The sequence below is a fragment of the Propithecus coquereli genome, unplaced genomic scaffold (genome assembly GCF_000956105.1).
Source record: "Propithecus coquereli isolate 6110/MARCELLA unplaced genomic scaffold, Pcoq_1.0 Scaffold309, whole genome shotgun sequence".
In the NCBI taxonomy this organism is placed as follows: domain Eukaryota; kingdom Metazoa; phylum Chordata; class Mammalia; order Primates; family Indriidae; genus Propithecus; species Propithecus coquereli.
Genome location: NW_012148719.1, coordinates 586703 through 611192, shown reverse-complemented (window position 1 = coordinate 611192; position 24490 = coordinate 586703). Strand labels below are relative to the sequence as shown.

The 24490-nt window shown below is 52.3% G+C and overlaps 1 protein-coding gene across 1 annotated transcript in view; it reads left to right on the top strand.

Annotated features, from left to right (window-relative positions):
- Window positions 1–5329, top strand: part of DAP (death-associated protein) — a 67469-nt gene extending 62140 nt beyond the window's left edge. Inside the window, exons 3-4 of the mRNA XM_012650009.1 lie at window positions 3674–3716; window positions 5139–5329. Of these exons, the coding sequence (XP_012505463.1) occupies window positions 3674–3716; window positions 5139–5252 (157 nt within the window). The 3' untranslated portion in view covers window positions 5253–5329. The remainder of the gene's footprint in view (window positions 1–3673; window positions 3717–5138) is intronic.
- Window positions 5330–24490: the final 19161 nt, after the last annotated feature.

Sequence of the window (24490 nt, the reverse complement as noted above, 5' to 3'; positions counted from 1 at the left end):
GTCAGTGAGCAGTAATATTTTGAAAGGAATCATTTTTTTCTGAGCAGTAGGTCTCAACAGTGGGCTTAAAATATTCAGTAAGCCATGCTGTAAATAGATGTGCTGTCATCCGAGCTTTGTTGTTCCATTTGTAGAGCACAGGCAGAGTAGATTTAGCATAATTCTTAAGGGCCCTGGGATTTTTGGAATGGTACAAGAACATTGACTTCAACTTAAAATCACCAGCTACATTAACCCCCAACTAGAGAGTCAGCCTGTCTTTTGAAGATTCGAAGCCAGGCATTGACTTCTCCTCTCTAGTTATAAAAGTCCCAGATGGCATCTTCTTCCAACAGAAGGCTGTTTTGTCTACATGAACATCTGCTGTTTGGTGTAGCTAAGATCACCTTCATCAGTGATCTTAGCTAGATCTGGATAACCTGCTGCAGCTTCTCCATCAGCACTCGCTGCTTCACCTTTATGTTCTAGAGATGGCTTCTTCCCTTAAACCTTATGAGCCAACCTCTGCTAGCTTCAGACTTTTCTTCTGCAGCTACCTCGTTTCTCTCAGACTACACAGAATTGAAGAGAGTTAGGGCCTTGCTCTGGATTAGGCTTTGGCTTAAGGGAATGCTGTGGCTGGTTTGATTTTCTGTCCAGACCACTCAAACTCTCTCCATCTCAGCAGTAAATCTGTTTTTCTTATCATTCATGTGTTCGCTGGAGTAGCACTCTTAACGTCCTTCAGGAACTCTTCCTTTGCATTCACAACTTGGCTGTTTGACACAAGAGGCCCAACTTTCAGCCTGCCTGAGCTTTCGGCAGGCCTCCTCACTAAGCTTAATCAATTCTAGCTTTTGGTTTAAAGGTAGAGACTCTGGACTCTCCCTCTCACTTGAGCACTGAGAGGCCATTGTGGGGTTATTAACTGGCCTAAATTCAATATTGTTGTGTCTCAGGAATCGGGAGGGCTGAGGAGGGAGGTGGGGAGTGGCCAGTTGGTGAAGCAGTCAGAACACGCACGACATTGATTAAGTTCACTGTCTTATATGGGCGTGGTTCTTGGCACCCAAAACAATCGCAATAGTAACATCAAAGATCACTGATCACAGATCACCATGACAGATATAATAATAAAGAGAAAGTGTGAAACATCGTGAGAATTACTGAAATGTGGCACAGGCATGAAGTGAGCATGTGCTGTTGGAAAAATGGCACCGATAAATGTGCTCAACAGAGCTGCCACAAACCTTCAATTTGTAAAAAATGCAATGTCTGCGAAGTGCAGCAGGTGAAGCTGAATGAAAGGAGATACAATGGTGTGTGTGTGTGTGTGTGTGTGTGTGTGTGTGTGTACAGAAGGGGGGAACGTTTGTATACATACGCAATTGCCCAAGCCGCCTCAGCCACCTTTCAGGGCTCGCTGTGGGTGGGGCAGCTAATCCCCTTCATTATGCATTTATTCTTACTAGATTTACTCTCTGTGGATGACGTTCTTGCCAAGTTGTTGGAGTGGCAGACCTCCTGTATTTGTGCCTTTCAGAGCTTTGAGGTAGATTAAAAAACGAATTAAAAGTGGAGATGACTAGGACAGTAGTGCACCCTTGGTGCAGAGAGAGGGCTGTGGAAGGTGATACCGCGTGACTCTGTATCACAGCGGGGCCATCCCTACTTCAGGCTGTTTGTTCCTAGATGTTTAAAAGAACATTCAAAATGACTTTAACAAACCTCTGTGCTACCAATTCCATATTCCTTTCCAAAGTGTTTATAAAATGCTAGAATCCAGGCTGGGCGCGGTGGCTCACGCCTGTAATCCTAGCTCTCTGGGAGGCCGAGGCGGGCGGATTGTTTGAGCTCAGGAGTTCGAAACCAGCCTGAGCAACAGCAAGACCCCCTCTCTACTAAAAATAGAAAGAAATTAATTGGACAACTAAAAATATGTAGAAACAATTAGCCGGGCATGGTGGCGCATGCCTGTAGTCCCAGCTACTCGGGAGGCTGAGGCAGGAGGATCGCTTGAGCCCAGGAGTTTGAGGTTGCTGTGAGCTAGGACACCACGGCACACTAGCCCAGGCAAAAAAGAGTGAGACTCTGTCTCAAAAAAAATAAAAAATAAAAAAATAATAAAATGCTAGAATCCAGACACAGTTCCTGAGCTTTGGAAGCAAAACCCTGAGCCCCGAGCCCCCTGGAGGTGGTGGACCTCGCCTGTGGGTGGTATCGAGCAGTCTCGGCAAGATGTGCTTTAAGAATCCAAATGAATTCAAATATACTGCCCGGGGGGGCTTAAACTTGAGGTGAACTTACCGATCTCTGGCTGGCTATTAATCCTATAACTAAATTATATACGTAAAGGGGGAAAAATCCAACCCAGTTAACCACACAACAAACACTAAATAAAAGCAAGGTAGTATACGGGCATTTCTATGCTGCTTAGTAAAACTTGAAGTTTCTTCATCTCATGAAGTAACAGAAATGACTTGGGGAAATTTGGGGTGTTTGGGGGAAGTAAACAGTCAGTGAACTTTCTGAATACTGGGACTTTTGCCTGCAGCAAAACACAGCTCAGACAAGTGGCTTCCCTAGAAAGACCAGCAGCTGCAGAGCAGAGAAGCAGAAGTGGGACGAGGCAGGCTGGGAGCTCAGGACTTGAATTCTGCCCCCTCTGCCCAGCAGGACCCGGCTGAAGCAGAACCACCCATGCCTCTCTCCGCCCCCCTCCGGGAGCAACCCCGCTCGCACTGTCCCCGCTGGGCTGTCCTTGTATCCACCTCCTGCTCTCGCGTCTCCTTAACTCTTGGTGGAGGTGCACACACCTTGTGTGCTACCCCACTGTGGCCTGGCGTTTAAACTGCGGTACATGCAGCCGTCCAACACGAGTGCACAGTAACGTGGAAGGACACCCACTGTATTCTCATCATCTGACAGCAGATGACAAAAGAGTACGGCCACTATTGTAAGAAAGAGCGTAATAAGAAAGCAAGCGTGTGCACCTATCTATTCACAGAAAGCAGGGCTGGGCGGACACCCTGCGTGTTCATAGTGATTATCTCCAGCGCAGAGCCACAGGTGATTTGAGCCCGTTTGGGTCTGTCTGCTCCTCAGCCCTGAAAGTGCATTACTGTGGCGCCGCAGTGCGGCCTCAGCACGCGGCAGTTTTGCAGAGTCGGTGTGGGTTAAAATGCTAAGAGGTGCCAACAGCTTCCTGAGGACCTCGCTCTCACAGTACCGGGAGATCCCAGGGGCCAGGAGGCTGGCGTTAGCCCCGGGGTCTCGCCGCCAGGCTCTGGAGGGGAAGCCCGTGGCTTCCGAGGCAGGCGGTCCCTGGGGTCGTCCGTGCGAGGCTCCTGCCCTTCCCCTCTCCAGGGAAGTGCCACGGTCCCCCGGACCTAACGGCCGGGCTTGCCACAGCACGCTGTGAGGACTGACCGACAAACAACACCAAAAAGAAGGTACTCTTAGCTGATCGGGCTGCCGTTTGCTGCCATCTCTTTTCCTCTCTCGCTCACTGCCCGAACTAGGCTGAGGAAGACGAGGGCCTGGGCCCCGCCGTGACGTCCTCCCCGCTCCTCCGAGTGCTGAAGTGGCGTCGTTTGTTCCGCTCCCTGGAACGGTCTCGTCCACACCTTGCCTGCCGTCCCTGCCCTCTTAGGAATCGTCCCGTTAAGTCGCCGTTTCCCTTCTTGTTTTCCAGCCCACCCAAACCGACCGTCTTCATCTCTGGCGTCATCGCCCGGGTAAGTCCAGGGGCACCCACGGTGGATGCGAGGCCTTCGCGTGTCAGCGCGTGACCGCCCAGCTCCTGCTGGTCTTGTCAAACCCGGCCTGCAATAGCCAGGCGACACTGGTCGTCAAGCCGGGGGCCAGCGGCTCTCTCCTCTGTCACACTTGCACGGAGCATGGCCTCGTAGTTAGGAATGCGTGAAGGAACCCGGAGCACGGAGCACCCAGCAGAGCGGACCTGCGGCGCCACAGAACCGCCTTCCGCTTCCCCCCAACCCACCTCCCTCCTCTTCACGCCGGGCCAGGGGTCGGCAGACTATGGCCCCCAGGCCAGGTGTTTGTAAGTGATCTGTGAGCTCAGAATGACTTTACATTCTTAAATGATTGAAAAGATCAAAATAATTATGTGTGGCACCACGTGAGAATTACACGACCTGCAAATAGAGCATCCGCGGACTAGGTTTTAGTGGCACACGGCCACGGCTGATCTGTGGCTGTTTCCGTTTGCAGATCCCAGACTAGACTTGCAGTTTGGGTCGCACCCTTCCTTCACCTTTCAGGAGTCCCCCTCTGGTGAGACCCGACATTCTGTCTTAGCTGCTGACGTCCCACCAGCTCCCGCAGTAACGCCGTCTGTGGCTCTGTTGCTCTCAGGACATTCGAGTCCTTATAAGATGCCCGGAAACAATGCCGTTGTTGAGGACTGCTCACTGTTGGCAGAGCTGTGACTGTGGCCATCCAAAGACCTGTGGACAGATAGGTGGCATGTGTACCACATGAGAGAAAACTAAATGCCAGCACCTCGGCCAGTTGGCCCAGCCAGAGCACGCCGTGGCTCCAGCCCGCCCATGCTGGGCCAGGCGTCAGCCCTGGTCACACATCCCATGCTGGCCATTGAAGCCATCGGATCCCTCTCTGGAAAAACAGTAGGCTCCTTCTCTGGGCCTCGGCAGGTTGCCTCTAGCTCTATCCCACAGCCGCCCTGTGTGTCCCTTCCCGGCCAGCGCCCCAGGCCTGGCTCACAAGTGCAGCAGCAAATTTGAATTTAAGACTCTGTATTGGTCCTGTCTTGTCCCCAGTTTAAATGATCGCAAAAGCAGATCTAACAGAAGAAAGCCACCAACACCCAACTCAGGGCCTAGTGAGTTGTGTGGTTCCTGTATCTCAGGGCACGGGACAGAGCCGGCAAGCGTTCTCACCATGCTGATGGTGCGTGGCCTCCGTGCCACCTGCACTCCCTGGTTCTGATGGCCTAGGCCCCCCGCCAGCCACAAGAGACAGGCTGCCACCTGCTGACCGGTGCACCATTCCCTTACTCACCCTTCGGGGACACTGGGTAGACTCACTGGGCCTCGGTGGGGGCAGTGGGGGAGTCCTGACTCACTGACCCGGGTGTTTATGGTTGATCAGCCCCTGCATTCTGTGTCTCCTGACAGGGTGACAAAGACTTCCCCCCAGCAGCCGCGCAGGTGGCCCACCAGAAGCCCCACGCCTCCATGGACAAGCATCCTTCCCCGAGGACGCCGCACATCCAGCAGCCTCGCAAGTGAGCGGCGCCCAGAGCCTGGTGCCGTCACCGGCAGTGCCCCGGCTGTCCTGCGTTGGTGTCCCCCGACAGAGAGAACTGGCACTTTCTTCAGAATGCTGTCCACTGGGAAATCTAAGACAAAGCAAAGTGCCCCTTCCTTTGCCTTAAATTTCCATATTTGAAACTAGGAATGGCTCAAACCCAAACTTTCTTCACAGGGATCTCTGGTTGGATGTCATTTGAGGATCATTTTGCCCCCCTAGAAGTGCCATTAGTAGAATTTGCCAAGATGTGAGTAAAATGAAGTCATTCGAACTTTAGCTTTAGTTCTGTTTCAGCAGTCGCCTGAAATCCCTATCTGTGTCTTAAAAACAAAAAGGCACAAATTTGGGAGGATTAGATTAAGATTAGGGGAAAGCTCAATCATTGCATGCTTTTTAGTAATAGGACGATGAAGTCTTCACACCCGCGGGAGAGTAAGAAATAAGGGAGTCAACTGAGATGCAGGTTTCAGGGAGGCAAAGCAGCAAAGCCCTGGAAACAAGCAGCAACAGCACTGAATGTCCCTCCCCCCGCGCCGAGGGATCGCTGTATAAGGTGACCCAAGCACTCGCAGGAAAAGCAAAAGAAAACAGGTATTTTTTGAAATGGCTCTTTTATTCCAGGAGTCAATGTGCCAGAAAATGAGGATGTAGGTGGTTAGCTCAGAGGCCGTTCCTCCGCACTGAGATCTCAGCGTGGCGAGCCCGGCATGGCCTCGAGCCAAACCGGCTCCTCTGGGGAAACTGAGGTAAACCTATGTTTTTTTTTTTTTTGGTAATCATCTCTAGAGCTGCTTTTGAGTTCCGGAAGTGACCAGAGTAGAGGAATAGACTCACAGCTAGTTCTGGAACACCTGAGCAAGAGAGTTGAAAGCAAGGAAAGACCAGATAAAAAACCCTAGGGACGCAAAACACCACATTCCATTTGAGCTGGGAAAGCCTGTTGTTGACCAGTGTGACTGTCCAGAAGCCCTGGACGTCTCTGCCTGGGCCCATCTTCACTCGGGCGCATCAGATTGTCCTCTGATTGCTGTAGGGTCTCCCCTAGACTGCTCCCGGCCTCACACCTACGTTTAGCCAGGTGTCAAAATCTCCGGGACCAGGGCTTCCGGAGGGGCCGGCCCGACTGTCCTGCCCACCAGCAGTGGGCTGGCTACAGGTCGGTGTGTGCCGTGAGCAGCGTCCGCGGCGCCAGCCTTGCAGATGCCACTCTGCATCCCGCGTCCGCCAGCTGGTAGAGCAGCAGCAGACCTGGTCGGACCCAGAAGGAGAGGCACGGCTCAGCCTCACATTTAAAGGCAGTGTCTGGCTTCCCCTCCGAGTGACCTACAGGAAACCAGTGTGTAACCCTCAAGGCATTGTGTGCTCACATCTTGAATTTCTTAGTCACTTCAGTTGGTATAAACCGAAGGTGGCTTTTGGAGACCCAGCCTTGACCGGCCTCGCTGCCATGAAGTACTGAGCAAGCAGACTCCTCCCCAAGTGCCTCCTGCAGCCAGTGCCCGGGAGGGGCCCGGGAGCACCAGGCCAGGCGTGGGACCATGGCGCCCTCCGCCACAGAAATTCAGAGGCGTCCTTAGTGCTTTCCAGTCTGCAGCTGGAGGGAGGGCCGTCGTTCCCAAAGGTGCAATTTTCATGTACTTGTATCTAGATCTGGCATGCGTCTGTGGGTTCTAGATCATTGAATATAAAATGTTTTCCTAAATGAATTTCTCAATTGTTAACTTCAAGAATAATAATGATTCTAATAAAGCTTCTGCATTTCTTCTCATGGTTTGTTTTTTCTTGTATTTCAGAGATTCCTTTTTGCATTTTACCAGAGTTGCCAGATGGTTTCCGTAGAAATACAAACATGTGTACATGATGGATATTTTCAAAAATTATTTCCCAGACACAAAGTCAAACTATTGGACACCTGGTGACTGGAGTCTAATCATCTACTTAAAATGTCATAAAATGGAAAAGCTTAATACCGTTGATTAAAACGTATCACGGGGGCCCAGCAGCTGGCCCTGTGCTAGGGAGGCTCTTTGGGAACAGATTTAAGAGACGATGATTAATAGGAAGCCCAGGGGTAATGGTGAGCAGCTTTGATGTACAAGACATTTGCTTTAATCAAAAGGTCTCTGTAACCCTTACGAGTAAGATGAGAAAATAATCCCAACTATTCAACCTAGAGATCCAGAATCAGATGATGGAATTTGCCCTGGGAGGGGTCCGGGGGTTTTCTCACTGAGCACAGCATTTGTCAGGAAGGACCAGGGGCCACACTCAGCACCCCGGGTGTGGCAGTCCCGGCCAGAATCTGCGCCTCCAGCAGCCCTGGCCTTGCCCTTCGTGTTGCCTCTGACGCTGCTGCTTATGCTCGTGCATCCTGTCTCTCAGGCTAAGCTGAGGACACCAACCAGGGGCTGACTCAGTTTGTCCCACTGGGCAGAGAGTCTGTCCTCAGTGGATAGATGGTGGTGGGCTGAATGCCAAGCACACAGCAAACACGGAACAGGACCCCCAAGGGTTTGCCACATCATCAGTAAACATCACTGTCACCCATATCAGTGTCCAAAGTACAGTAGCACAAACTGCGTGGCTTAAAACAACAGAAACGTATTCTCTCACAGTTCTGGACTCTAGAAGCTTGAAATCAATGTGTCAGCAGAGCCACACTCCCTCTGAAGCCTCTAGGGGAGGACCCGTCCTGGCTTCTTGCAGCTTCTGGAGGTGGCTGGCAATCCTCGGTGTTTCGGGCTTGTGGCAGCGTAAATGCAGCCTTTGGCTCTGCCATCCCGTGGCCATCGCCCTGTGTGTGTGTGTCTGTGTCCAAATTTCCTCTTCTAAGGACACCAGTCGTTAAGGTAGTGCCCACCCTACCCCAGTGTGACCTCATGTTCCCCACGACCTCTGCAGAGCTCCTGCTTCCAAAGAAGGTCACATTCACAGGCCCTGAAAGCCAGGACTTCAACCTATCTTTTAGGGGGCACATAACTCAACTTGGAACACCAGCTATGAGCTGGAAAGCCACACACCTCACTCCCAGCTCACCCCATTTAGTTCTCTTAACAAATTGCTTTTCTGAGAACACGTCACTGTGAGAAAGAAGCAGCTTCACCGGCTGCAGATTCCTGACAGAGCGTCACTGGCCATGGAGCAGTCCAATCTGGCTGCGCGAGGCAGGGAAACGAAAGGATGCTGCTGTCTTTGGAGGGCTGTCTGCCCGCTGGGTCCAGTGGCATGTCAGACAGCTCACGGCCGCATGTGTCCTCAGCTCAGAGTCATGGAGTTTCCAGATCCCACTTCTTGCTTTCTATTAGAGAGTGTTCCCTTGGTGGTGGTCGTCCCATTTTACAGATGGGAAGACTGAGGCTCAGTGGCCAGTGTTAAAAGCCACTGTTAGCAAGAGAGATGCACAGATGGCCGATGAGCACATCAAAAGATGCTCAACATCTTTAGTCACCAGGGGAAGGCAAATCAAAGCCACAGTGAGGTACCACGTCACCAAGGTGGCTAGAATCAAAAAGTCAGACAATAACACGTGTGGAAGAGGGTGTGAAGAAATCGGAAGTCTCATATGGTGCTTTGGGGACTGTAAGATGGTGCAGCCACTTGGGAAAACAGTCTGGCAGCTCCTCAAACAATTATACGTAGAGCTACCATATGACCCAGCAGTGCATCCTAGGTATGCGCCTGAGACAAATGAAAAGACATGTCTACACGAAAACTTGTACACAAGTGTTTATAGCAGCATTATTCATAATAGCCAAGAGGTGGAAACAACCCAAATGTCCATCCACTAAAACATGGATAAACAAATGTGGTACATCCGTATAATGGAATATGATTCGGGCATAAATAAATGAAGGGCTGATCCGCTTTACAGCATGGGTGAACCTCGACAGCATTATAAATGAAAGAAGGTAGTCCCAAAAATCTTGTATTATTTGGTGCCGTTCATATGAAATGTGCAGAACAGGGACATCTGCAGAGACGGTGAGTGCTTCGCGCTGCTGGGGGCAGGGGAATAGGCAGTGGATCGCTAGAGGGAATAGGGCTTCTCTTTGAGGTGATGAAAATACTCTAAACTCAACCATGGGGACGCTTGCACATATCTGTGAATATGCTAAAAAAAAAAGAAAAGGTTGAATTGTACACTTCAGATGGTGAATTGTGTGGTATAGGAAATATACTTCAATAGAGATGTTTTCTTAAGAAGTCACTGTTAGCCAATGGCAGAGATGAGGCTTGAACTCAGCTCATTCAGACTGCAGAGCCGTCAGCCCACGGTCGAGGAACTAAATAACAGAAAACCAGGTGGGAAGAGCTGCCGCCCAGCTACGACCACAGAACGTGGCTTAGACTGAAGGGCAGGAGGGTGCAAAGGGCTGTGGGGTATAGGCGGGGTGGCCGGGATGCGGGGGAAGATATCAAGGAAGGTGAGCGTGAGTGGAGGGGTGTTCCTGGGCAGTGTCCCATGTGCCACGTGGCCTGCACTGTGCACTGAGCAGGGCTCGGACCCGGCTTGGAGCCGGCTGCAGTGTGCACAGGTGCTTTGCGCGGGGCATGGTGAGGGCAGGACGTGGCGACCAGGTCCCCAGGAAACACCGGGGGTGGAGCTCGGAGAGATGGAGGGGAGGGAAGTCAGGGACACGCCAGCGCTGCATGGTCACAAATGTCGGTGGGCAGACAGCACGCAGGGACTGGGGAAGGTCAGGGAGCTAAAGACAGGCTTCTGGATTCCATCACCCTGGCAACCCTAAAGCAGCAGTTTCTGGTAAATGGAGGGACAGAAGCCGGATTTTCCAGGAATAGGAATGGAGAAGTTCGCCCATGGTGGGAAGCTGTAAGTGAGACTGTTGCTGGAAGGGGAAAGTGGGTTTGAGAAAGAAAAGGTAGCCTTTAGCATGAGCTACAGGGAGACCGGACCGTGCTCGGCGGGGAAAGGCCCCGAGTGACATGAGGCACAAGAACGAGAGCCGCGGCGAGGTGCTCATGGACGGCAAAGGCCCGGAGCGCAGTGACGGGGTCTTGAGCCCAAGCAGGGAGCTCACCACCAAAGCAAGACCAGAGGCCAGAGGAGACTGGGCACAGGAGAGTCACGTGGAGGCCGGGAGGAGGACAGCCGAGGGTGCCCACTGCAGAGGCCCACGCTCAGCCCTCTCTCCCAGCCTGTGGAAGGCGTCTGCAGAAGAAGGCAGTGAAAATGGGGATGTTTGAGACACAGCCAACTAAAGATGATTCAAAAGATTGTAGAGCCTGGAAAGACTGAGCTGAGAGAGCAGAGGGGATCTTTGGTGGAATTCTTGCATTGTCTTGGGACGTCCTCTAGCTGTGATGGGGGAACTCGGAGAAAGAAGGGGTTCTGTCTGCAGTCAAGTGCGGGGATCAGCTCTGTGGCCGGAGCAAGGTCACGGGCCAGAGGGTCAAGAGTGAGCAGACTTCCACCAAGTGTTCCTTACGTGCCAGGCATTTGTCACCGTACTGCACCATCTACCCCAGGAGATGGAACCCGGTATCATCACACCCATTACAAGACAAGGAAACTGAGGCTTGGGAGACTTGGTACTGGAATGCAGGCAGTGTTACCGCAAAGGTGTAAGTTCAGTTGTCAGACAGACCTCATTGCCTGCTAGCCCAGAAGGGGCGGATGCCGGGCACGGGGCACCCTGGGGGTCTGAGGGTGCAGGAGGGGAGCAGGTCAGCAGGATGGCCAAGACCCACTGGAGGAAAGTCGAGGAAACGAGAAAGCCTGGAAGGGTGTGTTTGGATGCTGAGACCCAGGGATTATGAAAGGCGCTGAATCCTGGGGGAAGCAGAGCATCCCGGGGCTACTGGGGACACCAGTTTGGATGGGGAGCCGGTGAGTGTCCGCAGAAGGCAGAAAGTGGTGAGAGCGACTGCTCATCTACAAACCCTTGCAGGGAGCCAGAAGCCCGGACCTGCTTAGCTGCCACCCTCTGATCAGGGCGACGGTGTGGGGGACGGGCTGTCCTCTGCCGGGCAGAGCCCACGGAGGGCAGGGTCTTGAGCAGACACACGCGGTAATGGCCAGGGGGTGAAGGGCGGGCTAGGGGAAGGACAAGGGCTGACGGCACTGCCCAGGGTCAGACCTCGCCCCTGCTACAGCAAGACGTTCCTCCGTCAGCACCTCTGGACCAAAGGTCCCCGCCCACCAGATTGGGCCGTTCTGCACTCACAGAGCTCTGTGAGGACGGAAGGAGATCATGTCTGCTAGCCTCGGGACCGATGCAGATGCCCAGTAAATGAGAGGCATGTGGGAGCCGGAGGACGGGGTGCCAGCAGGGACAAAGTGTGCTGGCCGGGTGCACAGGTTTGCGGTTGGGAAGGGGAGAAGATTCCAGAAAGGGATGGTTGGATCAATGCCGATCTAGATTGTGTTCAGGAACACCAGTGAGGCGCTAGAGAGGAGGCAGGAGGCCTGGGTCAGTGATGGGCAGAGCAGGGATGGGCCGGAGGGTCCTGGGGCCCGAAGGACCCTCAAAGAACCCTCAAAGAACCACGTGTCACCCAGACCAATGATTCTAGCTTTGCTCCCGGCTCCTGCACGCCATGCACTGTGGTGTCTGCGTGGGCTCCGTGGACCGAGTCCAAAGCACAGCCCCTTGAATGTTTCCACTGAGAAATTCCTTCCTTTTACAGGTGTTAATGAATGGTTCGAGGTTGGAGGGGTCAGCAAGAGGAGCGCGTCATCTCCTGTGCCTCTGTCTCATCCAGCAGCCACTCTCAGGGCCAAGAGCCCTGTGCTCTCCCCTGGGACCATGCAAGAGGCAGACCACCCCTCCCCAAGGCTCGCTGTGCCCCTGTGACGCCCCCACTGCCCTGCCCTGACCAGGGAGGCCAGATCCCTGGGACTGCCGCCTGCCTCGGCTGGTCCCTCCTGGGGGGGTGAGAAGTCCTGTGACATCTCCTCCCTGGGTCCATGGCGGGAACAGGGGCCACACTAAAATGTGTCCTGGGCTTCTGCTGGGTTCACACCCACCCATCTCAGAGAAGCTCCTCGGCTCTGCTCTTCAAGCCAGAACCAGCCCCTCGTGGGGGCTCGTGCTGCGGACAGCAGACCGCAGCAGCTCAGGGTGGATCTCGGGGCCGCATTCCACCTCCACTGACTAGGTTTGGGGTGAGCCCTTCTGTGTGTACCGGAGATCGAAGCCACAGGGTGTGACATGCCCGTGGTTTGGACAAGACCTGGCCAAGGAGACCATGGAATGACCACCAGCCAAGGGGAGGGCACAGCCAGCCCGGACGAGCCCGAGCTCAGGCACCCTGAGAAAGGGCAGGCACGTGGGGAGGACAGGCCGGGTATGGCCAGGCCCGGCAGGTTGGTAATTCATTAATTATTTTGAAAGCATCTGTCTCCCGCCTCGGCAGTCCGCGGTGTTCTGCTGCTCTGCAGCTTTTCCTGTCTTCGCAGCTGCTGTGCTAGTTAAGTGCTTCTTTTTACAAACCCAAAAGTAAACTTTTTTTCCCTAAGACTTGGCATCCTGCTGGCCTCTGCGGTATAAAAACAAAAACAAAACAAAAAACCAAGCTGTTTCGTAACCCTCCCAGGAGGCATCTGCAGCCATATGCTCTTGACGAACAGGGAGCGTGAGTAGGTGGCCGTGGTGAACCGTGGAACTTTCAGTACTTGAAATATCCTCAGAAAAGTTGCATTAGCCAGAGTTCTCCAGAGAAACAGAACCGACGGGTGTGTGTATGTGTGTATGTATATGTGCGTGTACACACACACACACACACACACACACAGACTTATTTTAAGGAATTGGCTACGAGATTATGGGCACTGGTAAGTCCGACATCTGCAGGGCGGGCCAGCAGCCCGGAGGCCCAGGAAGAGCCGCTGTTGCCGTTCAAGCCCGAAGGCCATCTCGCTGGCATGATTCCCTCTGGCTCGGGGGAGGGCAGTCTTTGTTCCATTCGGGCCTTCAGCTGGCTGGACCAGGTCCACCCACATTATGGAGGGCCCTGCTTTGCCCAGAGTCCCCTGATTTAAATATAAATCTCATGCAAAAACACCCTCACGAGAAACATCCAGGATTATGTCATCGTGCCCAAGTATCTAGGCACCGTGACCCAGCCAAGTTAACACATAAAATTAACCCATGTAAGAGTTTACGGCAGCTCGTTCATCTCTGAGTCCTCAAAGCCTCCTGGATCTGTTCTCGCTTTGGCCCTGCGGAAGCGTCTGCTCTTCACAGCATTCTGCCTGACATCCGCCTTGCTCTTCCAAACTGAGTTTCTAAAATTCAATGAAGGGCATTCATGACAGGAGAAAATGGTTTTCCCTCGTCCTCTCTTTTAATCCTAAATATTATTATAAATTCAACTGCCATGCTTTCCAAAAAAAATCCAATTTGTCCACTGGAAAAGACCCAACATGGTCTGAGATAATGAACTAATATAATCTAAAGGGTTTGGGACTCTACCCAGAAGCCCTGAACGAGCTTTTTGATTACATTTCAACGCAGCCATCCTGCACTGCTGAGGGTCACTAAAGGAGAGAGTCCAACCTTTTGTAGCGTAAGGACTCGGTTTCCTGTGCAAATTACCAGAAACCCACCTGTGTTATTTTTCAAGTAGGGATGTCTTGAGGGCACAGAATGTGCTTAGAGAACTAGTAATGAGCTTCATTATCTCTAGGGCAAGGGTTTTCAGTGAGGGGTGATGGTGCCCCCCAGGGAGCATTTGGCAATGTCCGGAGACATTTTTGGTTTCCACACTGGGGAACTGGGATGGTGCCTGTGGGTGGCATCTAGAGGGAGAAGCCTGGGATCCGCTAAAAATCTTTAACAATGCAATTAAACAATCAAAAGCAAATGTCCTTCTACCTAGAATCTTGGGCGGAAGAATGCATTTGTTTCAGTGATGACGGCACATTCAGTGGAAGCAGCTAAAGTAGCTCGAGCTTGTGTATGTTTTCCAGTCCCCAGAGCAGAAAATGGTGGATTGCTGCGATGCAGATTTGCTCCTGGACGCAACGGACAATTTTAGATAAAGCAAATCTTTTCCTTCGGGGAGAGCGTGCGGTGGCTGTACAGCATTATGGCTGTTTTCTCAGGCACTGATACAAAGAAGAGCCAAGATAACGTCCTTGGTGGCTTCCCCACACACTCACCTAGGGCGGGAAGGACAGTCACACTGGCTTTCGGCTCAGCTGTTTAAATATTCTCAAAGAGAGGTCTAGAAACCTCTTGCCAAACAATTGCAGGCTGTTTTCCAGAATGAACCGTGTGTGCCTCGAGCTGATTAACCTCGGCGTTATCAGCACACACCGCACAGGGGTGAAGAGCTGCGGAGGAGAATGAGCGCCCCTCTGTACAAGCGGCGTGCACAGAACCTCGGGTGGGCAGGCAGAGATCCCCTTCAGGGCTGCGACGTTGGCTTGGCCCCGTCTCCCTGCCTCCCAGCACGGTTCTCGCCCACCGAAGCCCCTCGGCAGATCCTGTTTCCGTCACAGAAGGAGTGAAGCCTGGGTGTGAACTCCTGGGGAAAGCGGTCATCTCTTACCCCTGGCACTTCCCCGTACCTCCAAAGCACTGGGCGGTGACTCGAAATAGTGGCACCGACATATCCCTCAGACTCTGAAGATGTTCAGTTAGCTGGTTCCTCTTTTAGCTGCAACGTGTGCAACTGGATTACTTCACACAGTACGTAAAAGACAAATTTCAGAGCACTAGACAAAACGAAACTTTGCAAAAGTCGTTGTTTTATCACAATTCCCTACCTTCTGTACCAACGCGGCCTACATCCTCACCAGTGGCCAATGCGAGAAACCCACATTCGGAGACGTGCCTCCCAACCGACAAGTGTAAAGTGTGCCTCAGAAGACAGGCTTGAGGGGTAGAGAGGATCTCTAAACACAAACAACCATGGAGGCCAGGTGCGGTGGCTCACACCCATAATCCTGGCACTCTGGGAGGCTGAGGTGGGAGGATCACTTGAGCTCAGGAGTTCAAGACCAGCCTGAGCAAGAGCGAGACCCCGTCTCTCCTAAAAATAGAAAAATTAGCAGGGCATCATGGTGTGCACCTGTAGTCCCAGCTACTCGGGAGGCAGAGGCAGGAGGATGGCTTGAGCCCAGGAGTTTGAGGTTGCTGTGAGCTATGATGATGCCACGGCACTCTATCCGGGGCAACAGAGCGAGACTTTGTCTCAAAAAACAAACAAAAACCATGACCATAAATTAATAAATAAAAACAAAACCTAAAAAAAATTGGGGGGGTAACCAAAAATTACATTTCCATAATGCATACTAAGGAAATCACCTGAAATCACTTTGTTACATCTCATCATACATGTCCAACAGCCCTAGGATGTGCTAAGCCAATCTAGCCAGTTAAAACAACTGATGAAATCCCTTATGTATTTGTTTGGTTTCACAGCTAAAGTATTTTTCCTGCTTTCATACAAATTTTTTCAACTTAATAGGTTAAGTTATTTAACTATCCTCATATATGTTCTTAGCAAATCAAAAGAATCCCCAAAAAAGTTATCCTAGGAAACAACAACAAAACCAAAAGATTATTACTTTGTAGGCACAATGGCTAAGAAAGAGAACTGGCATTAGTTCAATAAACAAGTATTTTCTTCAAGGACAATTAGATAACCTGAACATGATAAGACAATGATAAATGGGCATGTATTAATTAAAACTTTGTTTAAACCATGTAAAGTTATGCAGAGTTACACTATCTTTCATTAATCACAAAGGTATCAGAGTAGACAGATGTCCCACTGGAGGGACATCTGTTCTGGTTCTAAATCACCATCACCATCAGCATCACCACCACCACCACCATCGTCATCACCACGATCACCATCATCACCACCACCGTCACCATCATTATCATCATCACCATCACCATCACCATCATCACCATCATCACCATCATCGTCATCACCACCATCACCATCATCACCATCACCAGCATCGACATCATCACCAGCATCGACATCATCACCACCATCACCATCATCACCATCACCAGCATCGACATCATCACCAGCATCGACATCATCACCACCATCACCATCATCACCATCACCATCATCACCACCATCAGCATCATCACCATCACCACCACCACCATCACCATCATCAACATCACCACCATCACCATCATCAACATCATCCTCACATTTACTGAACACGTACTATGTGCCGGGCACTCATAGCAATCTTACCTGATAGGTGTCGTCATCATTGCTGTTTTGCAGATGAGGAAACTGAGGCTTAGTGTGGTAAAATAACTTACTTAATTCACATAGTGAGTAGGTGGCAAGGCTAAGACTGATCTGACACTGAGTTCTTTGCTTCCCACCGCCAATCTTTAAAGAGCAGGACACTACACAGTCATTTTCACATGCGATATCCCACTGGGCTCATTTCTATCCCCAGCCTCTGACCATCCAGGCCATCTCTGGTGTCCTCTCTTGCCTCACAGAAGAGCTTAGATGTTCCTCTGCCTCCAGGACTCACATGGACCAGCAGATGTGATTCCAGGCGGAAGTAGGGCCTCAAAAGTTAGAAGAACAGCTGGGATCTCCAGTTGTCAAAGATCTAGATCAGCAACTGGGGCCTTAGATCTTGTTCCCAGGATGGGCAACCCTAGGAGAAGTCTGAAACTGTTCCTCTTGAGGGTCTTCAGTGGGCCAGAGCATGAGGAGGAGGAAATCTCCGAAGACTAACATCCTGCGTTCGCTGTGTGGAAATCCAGCTCTGAGCTGTAGACCCTGTCTCTGTCGGCATTAAAGAGGCCCCCATGCACACATCACAGGTGCTCATCTTCAGTGGGCCTGGAGCAGGGAGCTGTCCGGGAAGCCCTGTGGGCAGAGCAGGTCTCCATGGTGAAGGTCTCCAAAAGTCTGATGAAGAAGAGGGTGGGGCCTTCTCGCTCTTGCCCTTCAGGAGATGTTCGAGGACAGAAAACCCGATGAAGAAACTGACTTTCTTCACTTGGCAGCAGGGATGCCAGTTGCTTCCCAGCATCCATTCTCCCCTTCTTTGGAATGGAGCCCCATCACATATAGGCAGGCAATTAGCCCAGATCTATAACTTCATTTTCCAACCTGACAGTTAAGGTGGCCACATGGCTGAGTTCTGGTGAGCGGGCTGTACCAGTGGATGGTGTCTTAAAGAGAGCCAACTCACCCAAAAGACCTGCCTGTTTCTTCCCCTCACTCCTTCCTCCTGCCTGGAAAACAGGTGTGATGGCTTGTCCTCTAGCAGCCAGCTTGGATCATGAGGGAACTGAGGGAATAGCAGCCCCTTCCCAGGCTGACAGAGCAGAAGGATAGGAGGAGCCTGGGTCCCTGGCAATAGTGTTACCACCAAGATAACCCCAGTCCGCCTCTCTGGACTTTGCTAAAAGAGTCACAAACCCTTAAGTATTTAAGTAACAGAAAAGTGCGGAGCACAGACTTTGGAGCTGAGCACCCTGGGTTGTATCTCAGCCCCTTCACTCACTGGCACCAAGACCTTGGATAGTTACTTGGCCTCTCTGTACCTCAGTTTCCCCATCTGTAAAATGAGAATAATAACGGTCTCCGTGTTGCGGTGTTGTTACGTGCCTGGCAGGCAGTATGCGTAGCAGGCGCTTTCATAAGTGTAAGCTGTGATGATGATGATGATGGTGACAATGCTCATTATAGAGTGTTCTGTTACGAGCGGTTAAACCTAACCTGGTATGTATGCTCACAGTGGCCGAGCAGAAGTGGGTTTCCTTTTTTTTTTTGAGGCAGAGTCTCACTGTGTTGCCCGGGCTAGAGTGCTGTGGCGTCAGCCTAGCTCACAGCAACCTCACACTCCTGGGCTCAAGCGATCCTCCTGCCTCAGCCTCCCGAGTAGCTGGGACTACAGACATGCGCCACCATATATATTTTTAGTTGTCCGATTAATTTCTTTCTAATTTTAGTAGAGAGGGGGTCTCGCTCTTGCTCAGGCTGGTCTCAAACTCCTGAGCTCAAACAATCCGCCCCGCCTCGGCCTCCCAGAGAGCTATGATTACAGGCGTGAGCCACCGCGCTCAGCCAGGTTTCCTCTTTGGAACGAAGGAGGAGACATACTCCTCAGGAATCCCTCTCACCAGCTTCTCTGTAAAACCGTGAGGTCAGAAGATCAGAGGCCCCTTTCAGAAGGAGCACACTCGAGCAACGGGGACCCGTTCAGCCAACTACCGAGGGCGCCGCGGCAGATGCGCGAGTGTTGCAGCGAGGCCCTAGGGCAAGGCGCCGGGAAGACTGTGCACGGGCCAAGGCGGCTCACCAGAACCGCGGATCACACGGGACCTGGGCCTGAACGGCTGCGGCCTGATTCTCCCTGGGGGAGACCTTCTAACGGAGCATGTCAGAACTCAGGGGGCCCCTAAAACATGGCTCTCCTCACCTCACTGCAGGCTGTGTTATGCTGACCTACCGTCTATCAGGAATCACCTGGGGGTCTTGAGAGCTGTCCCGATCACCTGGAGGGCGTGGAGGCAGGGAAGAGAGGGAGAAGCCCTGACGGCTGTCGTCAAGGTAATAGGCACACGGTCGAGCTCCGTCCAGGACGGCACCGGCAGGGTGTGCAGTGTTCGTCCAGAGTTTGCTCTTCTCTGAGGATGCAACGAACCCTGCCTGCCAGGCTGGGTGCAGCCGGGATAGCCCCGTCTCTCTGCCTCCGGAGACCTTTCCTCGCACGGCTTGCGATGTGCGCATCGTCGCCTGGTTCCACTGAGCAAGCCCAGCACCTTCTCCACGTATGCTTTTCTGGGACGAGAGCCAGACACAGCCTAATAGAGCAGGTACTCTCCGCACTGCTTTCGTCTTCTGCGCTCATTTAGCTGGTTCCTATTGTCGTTTAACATCCTCCCGGCCAAACAACGCCCACGTCGGCATGGCCTGATCGCAATGTCCTAAGAGGCACTGGCAGAGCAGCCACTCTGCCCGCGCCAGTCGGTGGCAGCTGGGAGCAGGTCATTTTCCTGACCCCTGACAGATGAGACGAGGAGGTTGACAGCTGCCTGAGCCTTGCTTCCAGCTGCCTCTCTCGAGCCTCTGCCCGTCTCTCTCCAGTGCTAAGAATGGTGCAGCCAGAGCCTCGCAGAGCCACCAGCGCAGAAAGCTGTGCCCTCCGGACGTGAGGGGCCACACACCCCTGGCGTGGCCCTGCAGGTCGCCCGGGGCCCTAGATCACAGAGTGACGTGAGGCCCTCTCTCTTTGCTCCTGCCTCTCTGAGGAGCTCTGGGGGCTTTCTGGGGGGACGCTGAGTGGGTTTGGTGCAGATACCAGCTGTGGTCGCTCCTTTAGTCTCAGGAACAAAAAGCCCCAGGAGGCCACACGTGCGGCCGCTGTGCAGTCGAGGAGCTTTCAGAGCCGGTGGAGGTGAGTGGGCGAGTGGGCGTGAGAGACAGTGAGTGCAACCTCGCCTGGGACCTCACTGGCCTAAACTCAGGCGGCAGCCCCTGGGCTCTGTAGTGGCCCATCGTTTGGTCTGGAGCACAGCAGAGGAAGGTAGGGAAAAATTTTCTAGTGGCCGCCAACTCTGTGTCAACCTTGCTAAAGATCTTAGCACAATTTCTATGTCACTTAATTAAATCTTCATGAAAACGCTACCAATGCCTGACTTTAAAAATGAGGATGTCGGCTGGGCGTGGTGGCTCCTGCCTGTAATCCTAGCACTCTGTGAGGCCGAGATGGGAGGATTACTTGAGCACAGTAGTTTGAGACCAGCCTGATCAGCCTTCGTCTCTACTGCAAAAACAGAAAAATTAGCTGGGTGTGGTGGTGCACACCTGTAGTCCCGACTACTCAGGAGGCTGAGGCAGGAGGATCCCGTGAGCTCAGGAGTTGGAGGTTGCAGTGAGCTATGATGACGCCACTGCACTCTACCCGGGGTGACAGAGGAGGACTCTGTCTCTAAATAAATAGATAGACAGACAGATACATAGATGGACGCTGAGCATGGCAGGTTAAAACGTGTCTGGGCCCATAGCCACTGGGGGCAGAGCTGACCCACCGCCCATGCCCTCCTCATTCCGTGGTCCGTGGTCTGGCAGCCTCCCGGGGCCGGGAGCCAGGCGCTTCTCCGCCCCCTGCAGCTGGAAGGCCCATGGCAGAAAGCCCACAGGTACTGGGCGAGCAGCGCCCGTGGGCCGAGCCCTGTGCCAGATGCTGGGGTGACAAAGATCCAGCCTCTGTGCTTGAGGAGCTCACGCTCAGTGGGGGTGGGCGCCAGGCACCCCCACAATATAGGCAATGCCTCAAAGGAGACAAGAGAGGGGGACGTGGTGTGGAGCTTTAGCTGGGGTGTCAGGCAGGGACCCCAGGGGGTCACTGCGCTGAGGGCTGAGCGGAGAGGAGAGCTTGGGGTGGCCTGAGTGCCACAGACAGAGGAACAGCAAGGCGAGGACAAGCTCATCTTACCCACGGGCATCACGGACACGGGGAGAGTAGGCTGGGGCCAGACCCCACGGCCCCCAAGGCTATGGGAAGAGGTCTGGTATTTTTTCCGAGGTGCAGCAAAAGACTATTGGAAGGTTTTGAGCAGGAGAACGGCAGGACTCATCGCACTTCAACAGATCCTTCTGCACATGGGGAGAATGGATCAGAGAGGAACAAGAATGGAATGAGGCCCATGCCAGGTGAGGAGTGGTGGTAGCTCAGACCACACCAGCACCAGGCTGGCAGCAGAGAATAGGTAAAGGATTCGATGAATACTTTGCAAATAAACACGGTGCAAGGCCTGAAGTTAAACTTCAGTATTTCGTGCTGCCTTGACACTCAGTAACACCAGGGAGAGCTGAATGGTCTAACCACAGGTTCCGCCCCCCACTCTGCTTGCGTGGATGAGGCCGGCTGGCCAAACTGCCCTCCCTGTCGTAGGACCAGGCACAGCTCCTGCTACCCCTGAGTGACAGCGAGTTTCCCGCCAGCCGTGCATTCTTTCAAACAAGCCAGCCACACCCTCTTGTGCAAACCAGGGGGTACCTGCCTTCTCGACACCCCGAAGCCTGCCTCTCGCAGGCTCTGCTTGCTCACTCTGTCCCCAGGCGGCCCAGTGTGGCAGTCAGTGTCCCGTCTCCAAGCTGCATGTGCCATTAATGGCCTGCCATCGAGCTCGTCTGCCCAGTGTCGGGTGTTGGGTGGAGAAGAGGCAATCAGATCTGCAGCTGGTAGGGGTGGTGGCCCAGACCCCTCCCAGGCCCCCAGCGTCCCTGATCAGCAGTCTGGGGTGCTGTTGTGGATTGAATTGTGTCCCCAAAAAGATACATCCAAATTCTAACCCCAGGTACCTGTGAATGTGACTTGACTTGCAATAGGACCTTTGCACATGTAATCAAGTTAAGGTGAGGCCACACTGGATCGGGGTGGCCCTATACAGAGAGGAACATTTGGACACAGTCACACACAGGGAAGATGGTCGTGTGGTGACAGAGACAGACGCTGGAGTGATGCTGCCACAAGCCAAGGAAAGCCAGGGACGGCCAGCAGGCAGCAGAGGCTGGGAGGAGCAAGGGAGACCTCTCCCCTAGAGCCTTCAGAGGGCCCCTGACCCTGCCAACGCCGTGATTTTGAACTTCTGGCCTCCAGAGCTGTGAGACAATACATTTCTGCTGCTGTGAGCCACGCAAGCTTGGGCGATTTGCTAAGTCTCCCAAAGAAATTAATGCAGGTGGGGCCAGAAACATACATTTCTGACCATTTTCCAGGTGGTGCTGATGTTACCGGGCTGGGGCCACCCGCTGAGATCCACTGGTTTAGGTACCTGGGGTTACCTAGTTGGGCAGAACAGAAGAGCTGCCCAGTGTCTCAAGAGCCACGTGGCCTTGAGGCCGGGACCGGGACAAGTGTGCGGAGTTAGAGAAACAGCCCGGGGCCAGGGCTCAGCACCTTAAGTCAGGGGAGAAGATGCCGTGCGCCTGGGGGGCCTGTCCAGGTGGGATTCGGGGAGACAGGACTTCTCCCCTGTGCCTCTGCGTGGTCCCGCAGCGCTGTGCGTAGCCTGCGGCCAGGGCGGGGGTGAAGGGGCAGCAGGGTACCTGGGGCTGCCTCCAGGGCGGGCCCCTTTGCAGGACACAGACCGGCCGTCCTGAGCCCGGGCCGCAAGGCAGCTTCCGCAGGGCACTGCTTTGCCCGGGCGTTGGGGCCTTTTCGTTCGGCTTCCCCTGCAGTCCGTGTCCCTGAACCCTCCTACCTCCCTGGGCCCAGAGAGGGGCCTCCCTAGGCAGCTTCTCACCCACCGGGGCTGCGGGCAAAGGCGTCTCTTGTAAACAAGAGCTAATGAAAAGGTGACATCAGCTCCTTGTACCTGACCAATTTCTGGATTTCCTTGTTTTTTAAAGAAGGCTTTTGGAATATCAAGGTTGATTTAAGTTGGATTTGTATATTTTAATTATTTTTTGCTGGGAGGATGTATTAACATTTTGCTCCGTTTTTGTTGGGTTTTTTAAGGGAAGAAGCAAAGCTGGGAAGCGTGAGTTGGGATGGGTGGCAGTGGTGACTGTCCCTCCCCCTTCTCCACGCCTGCCCAGGGACTGAGCTGGTGGACCCCGAGTGAGCCCCGGGGACTGGGAAGCCGCTGCCGGCCAGCAACCGGCACTTCAAAGTTGTCAGCACCCCGGAGGCTTCCAGGCCACCTTTATGTCCCTGGCTGGAAACCAGCCAGGTCATTGTCAAGGAAAACGGCAGGTGGGACCTGCTGGGAGCCGCTGACCGTGCGAAGGACCTTGCTGACCAAGGGGCACCGGGGGCTACGTGCGAAACCTCGGCGGACGTTCCTGACCACTTCAGCCCGCTGTGGACAGACGCTGCCCCCGAGGCCACTGGACTGGGTGACTCCCTGGAAGGCTCCTGCCTCCTGCGGGAGGCCACGTTAGTGCTCGCTGCGCCCCGGGTATTTCCAGGGGGGAAGATGAAGGAGACAAGACCCCCTTCCCCACCCCCACCTCCCAGCTTCACTTTTCACGTCCCGGTTCTCGGGCTTTTTAATGGGGAGAAACCCTTGTGGGTTCACTTGCTGTTTCATAATATTTCTACCCCAAACATACACACCCCATTTGCTCTTTCACGAATGAGTACAAATAACCTCCAATACCAATCTTGTCCTAGAACAAAGTTTTATTTAAAATTGTATTCCCTATTAAGGTCCTTCCTTAATAGTCACGTACAACTATGATTGTTAATCAATTAGACTTCGGATTTCTAAAGTTCAAAACAGAACTTCCAAATAGGAGGTAGTTGCTTTCAGTCCCACAGTAATCTACGTGATGAATTGTGTACCAGTGTAAATGTTTGTGAGCTAAAAAGAAAAAACAAAGTACCTATAAATCATTAGCAGAAAACAGAAGAAAAAGAATTGTCCATTTGGGGAGGAAAGGCCTTCTTAAAAGAAACACAAAATGCAAATACTAAAAAAGCAAAGTTTGACAAGTTTGACTAAATCATAATTTAAACATTTTACGCGAGATACCTTAGGAATAAGCGATAAAACAAGAGAAAATGCACACAATGTGTGAAAGACATATGGTCCCAAATATGTATCAAACTCCTACAAATCAGCAAAATTGACACCAAAAAGTGAAATTAAAAAAAAAATAAGAAACTTATAAAAACGGGAAATTAAGATGGTCGGAAAACACATGAAGAGATGCTCAGTCTCACCATTAGTTGGGAAAATGAAATTAAACAAGGGGATGCGATTTTCTAACCATTAGACAAATTGGCAAGTCTGAGAAATAGCACGTGGTCTTGCAGGTGGGAAAGGGCTCTCTCGCCCCCTGCTGGTGACTCGGAGCAGAGCCTTTGAACCGGCAAGACGCCTGCCTGCCCGTGGGAACTTCTAAGAGGCGATTGTAGGGAGATCGTTTTAACACATGAAACTATTCCTGGGTAACTCACAAATTTAAAAATCTTACCTTTGAAAAATAAAGTACAAATGTGTGGAAATAAGCAAGTACACATCTATTTCAATTAAAACAAGGCAGTGACATGAAAAACACTGGTATGTTTCATTGTATTATTCTCTAATTTATAAAAATTAAGTTTATTCAAATGCCACAATTTTGTACCATGAGAATGTTTATTTTGCAGGTGATTGTTAATTCTTCAGCTACAATTTCCCCACGCTTTTACACTACCATTTCCTTTTCTATACTTTTTAAAACATTAGATACAGATTTTATAAAAAGTTAAAAGGGAAAAGCATATTCTTTCCGCTGAATAATATCA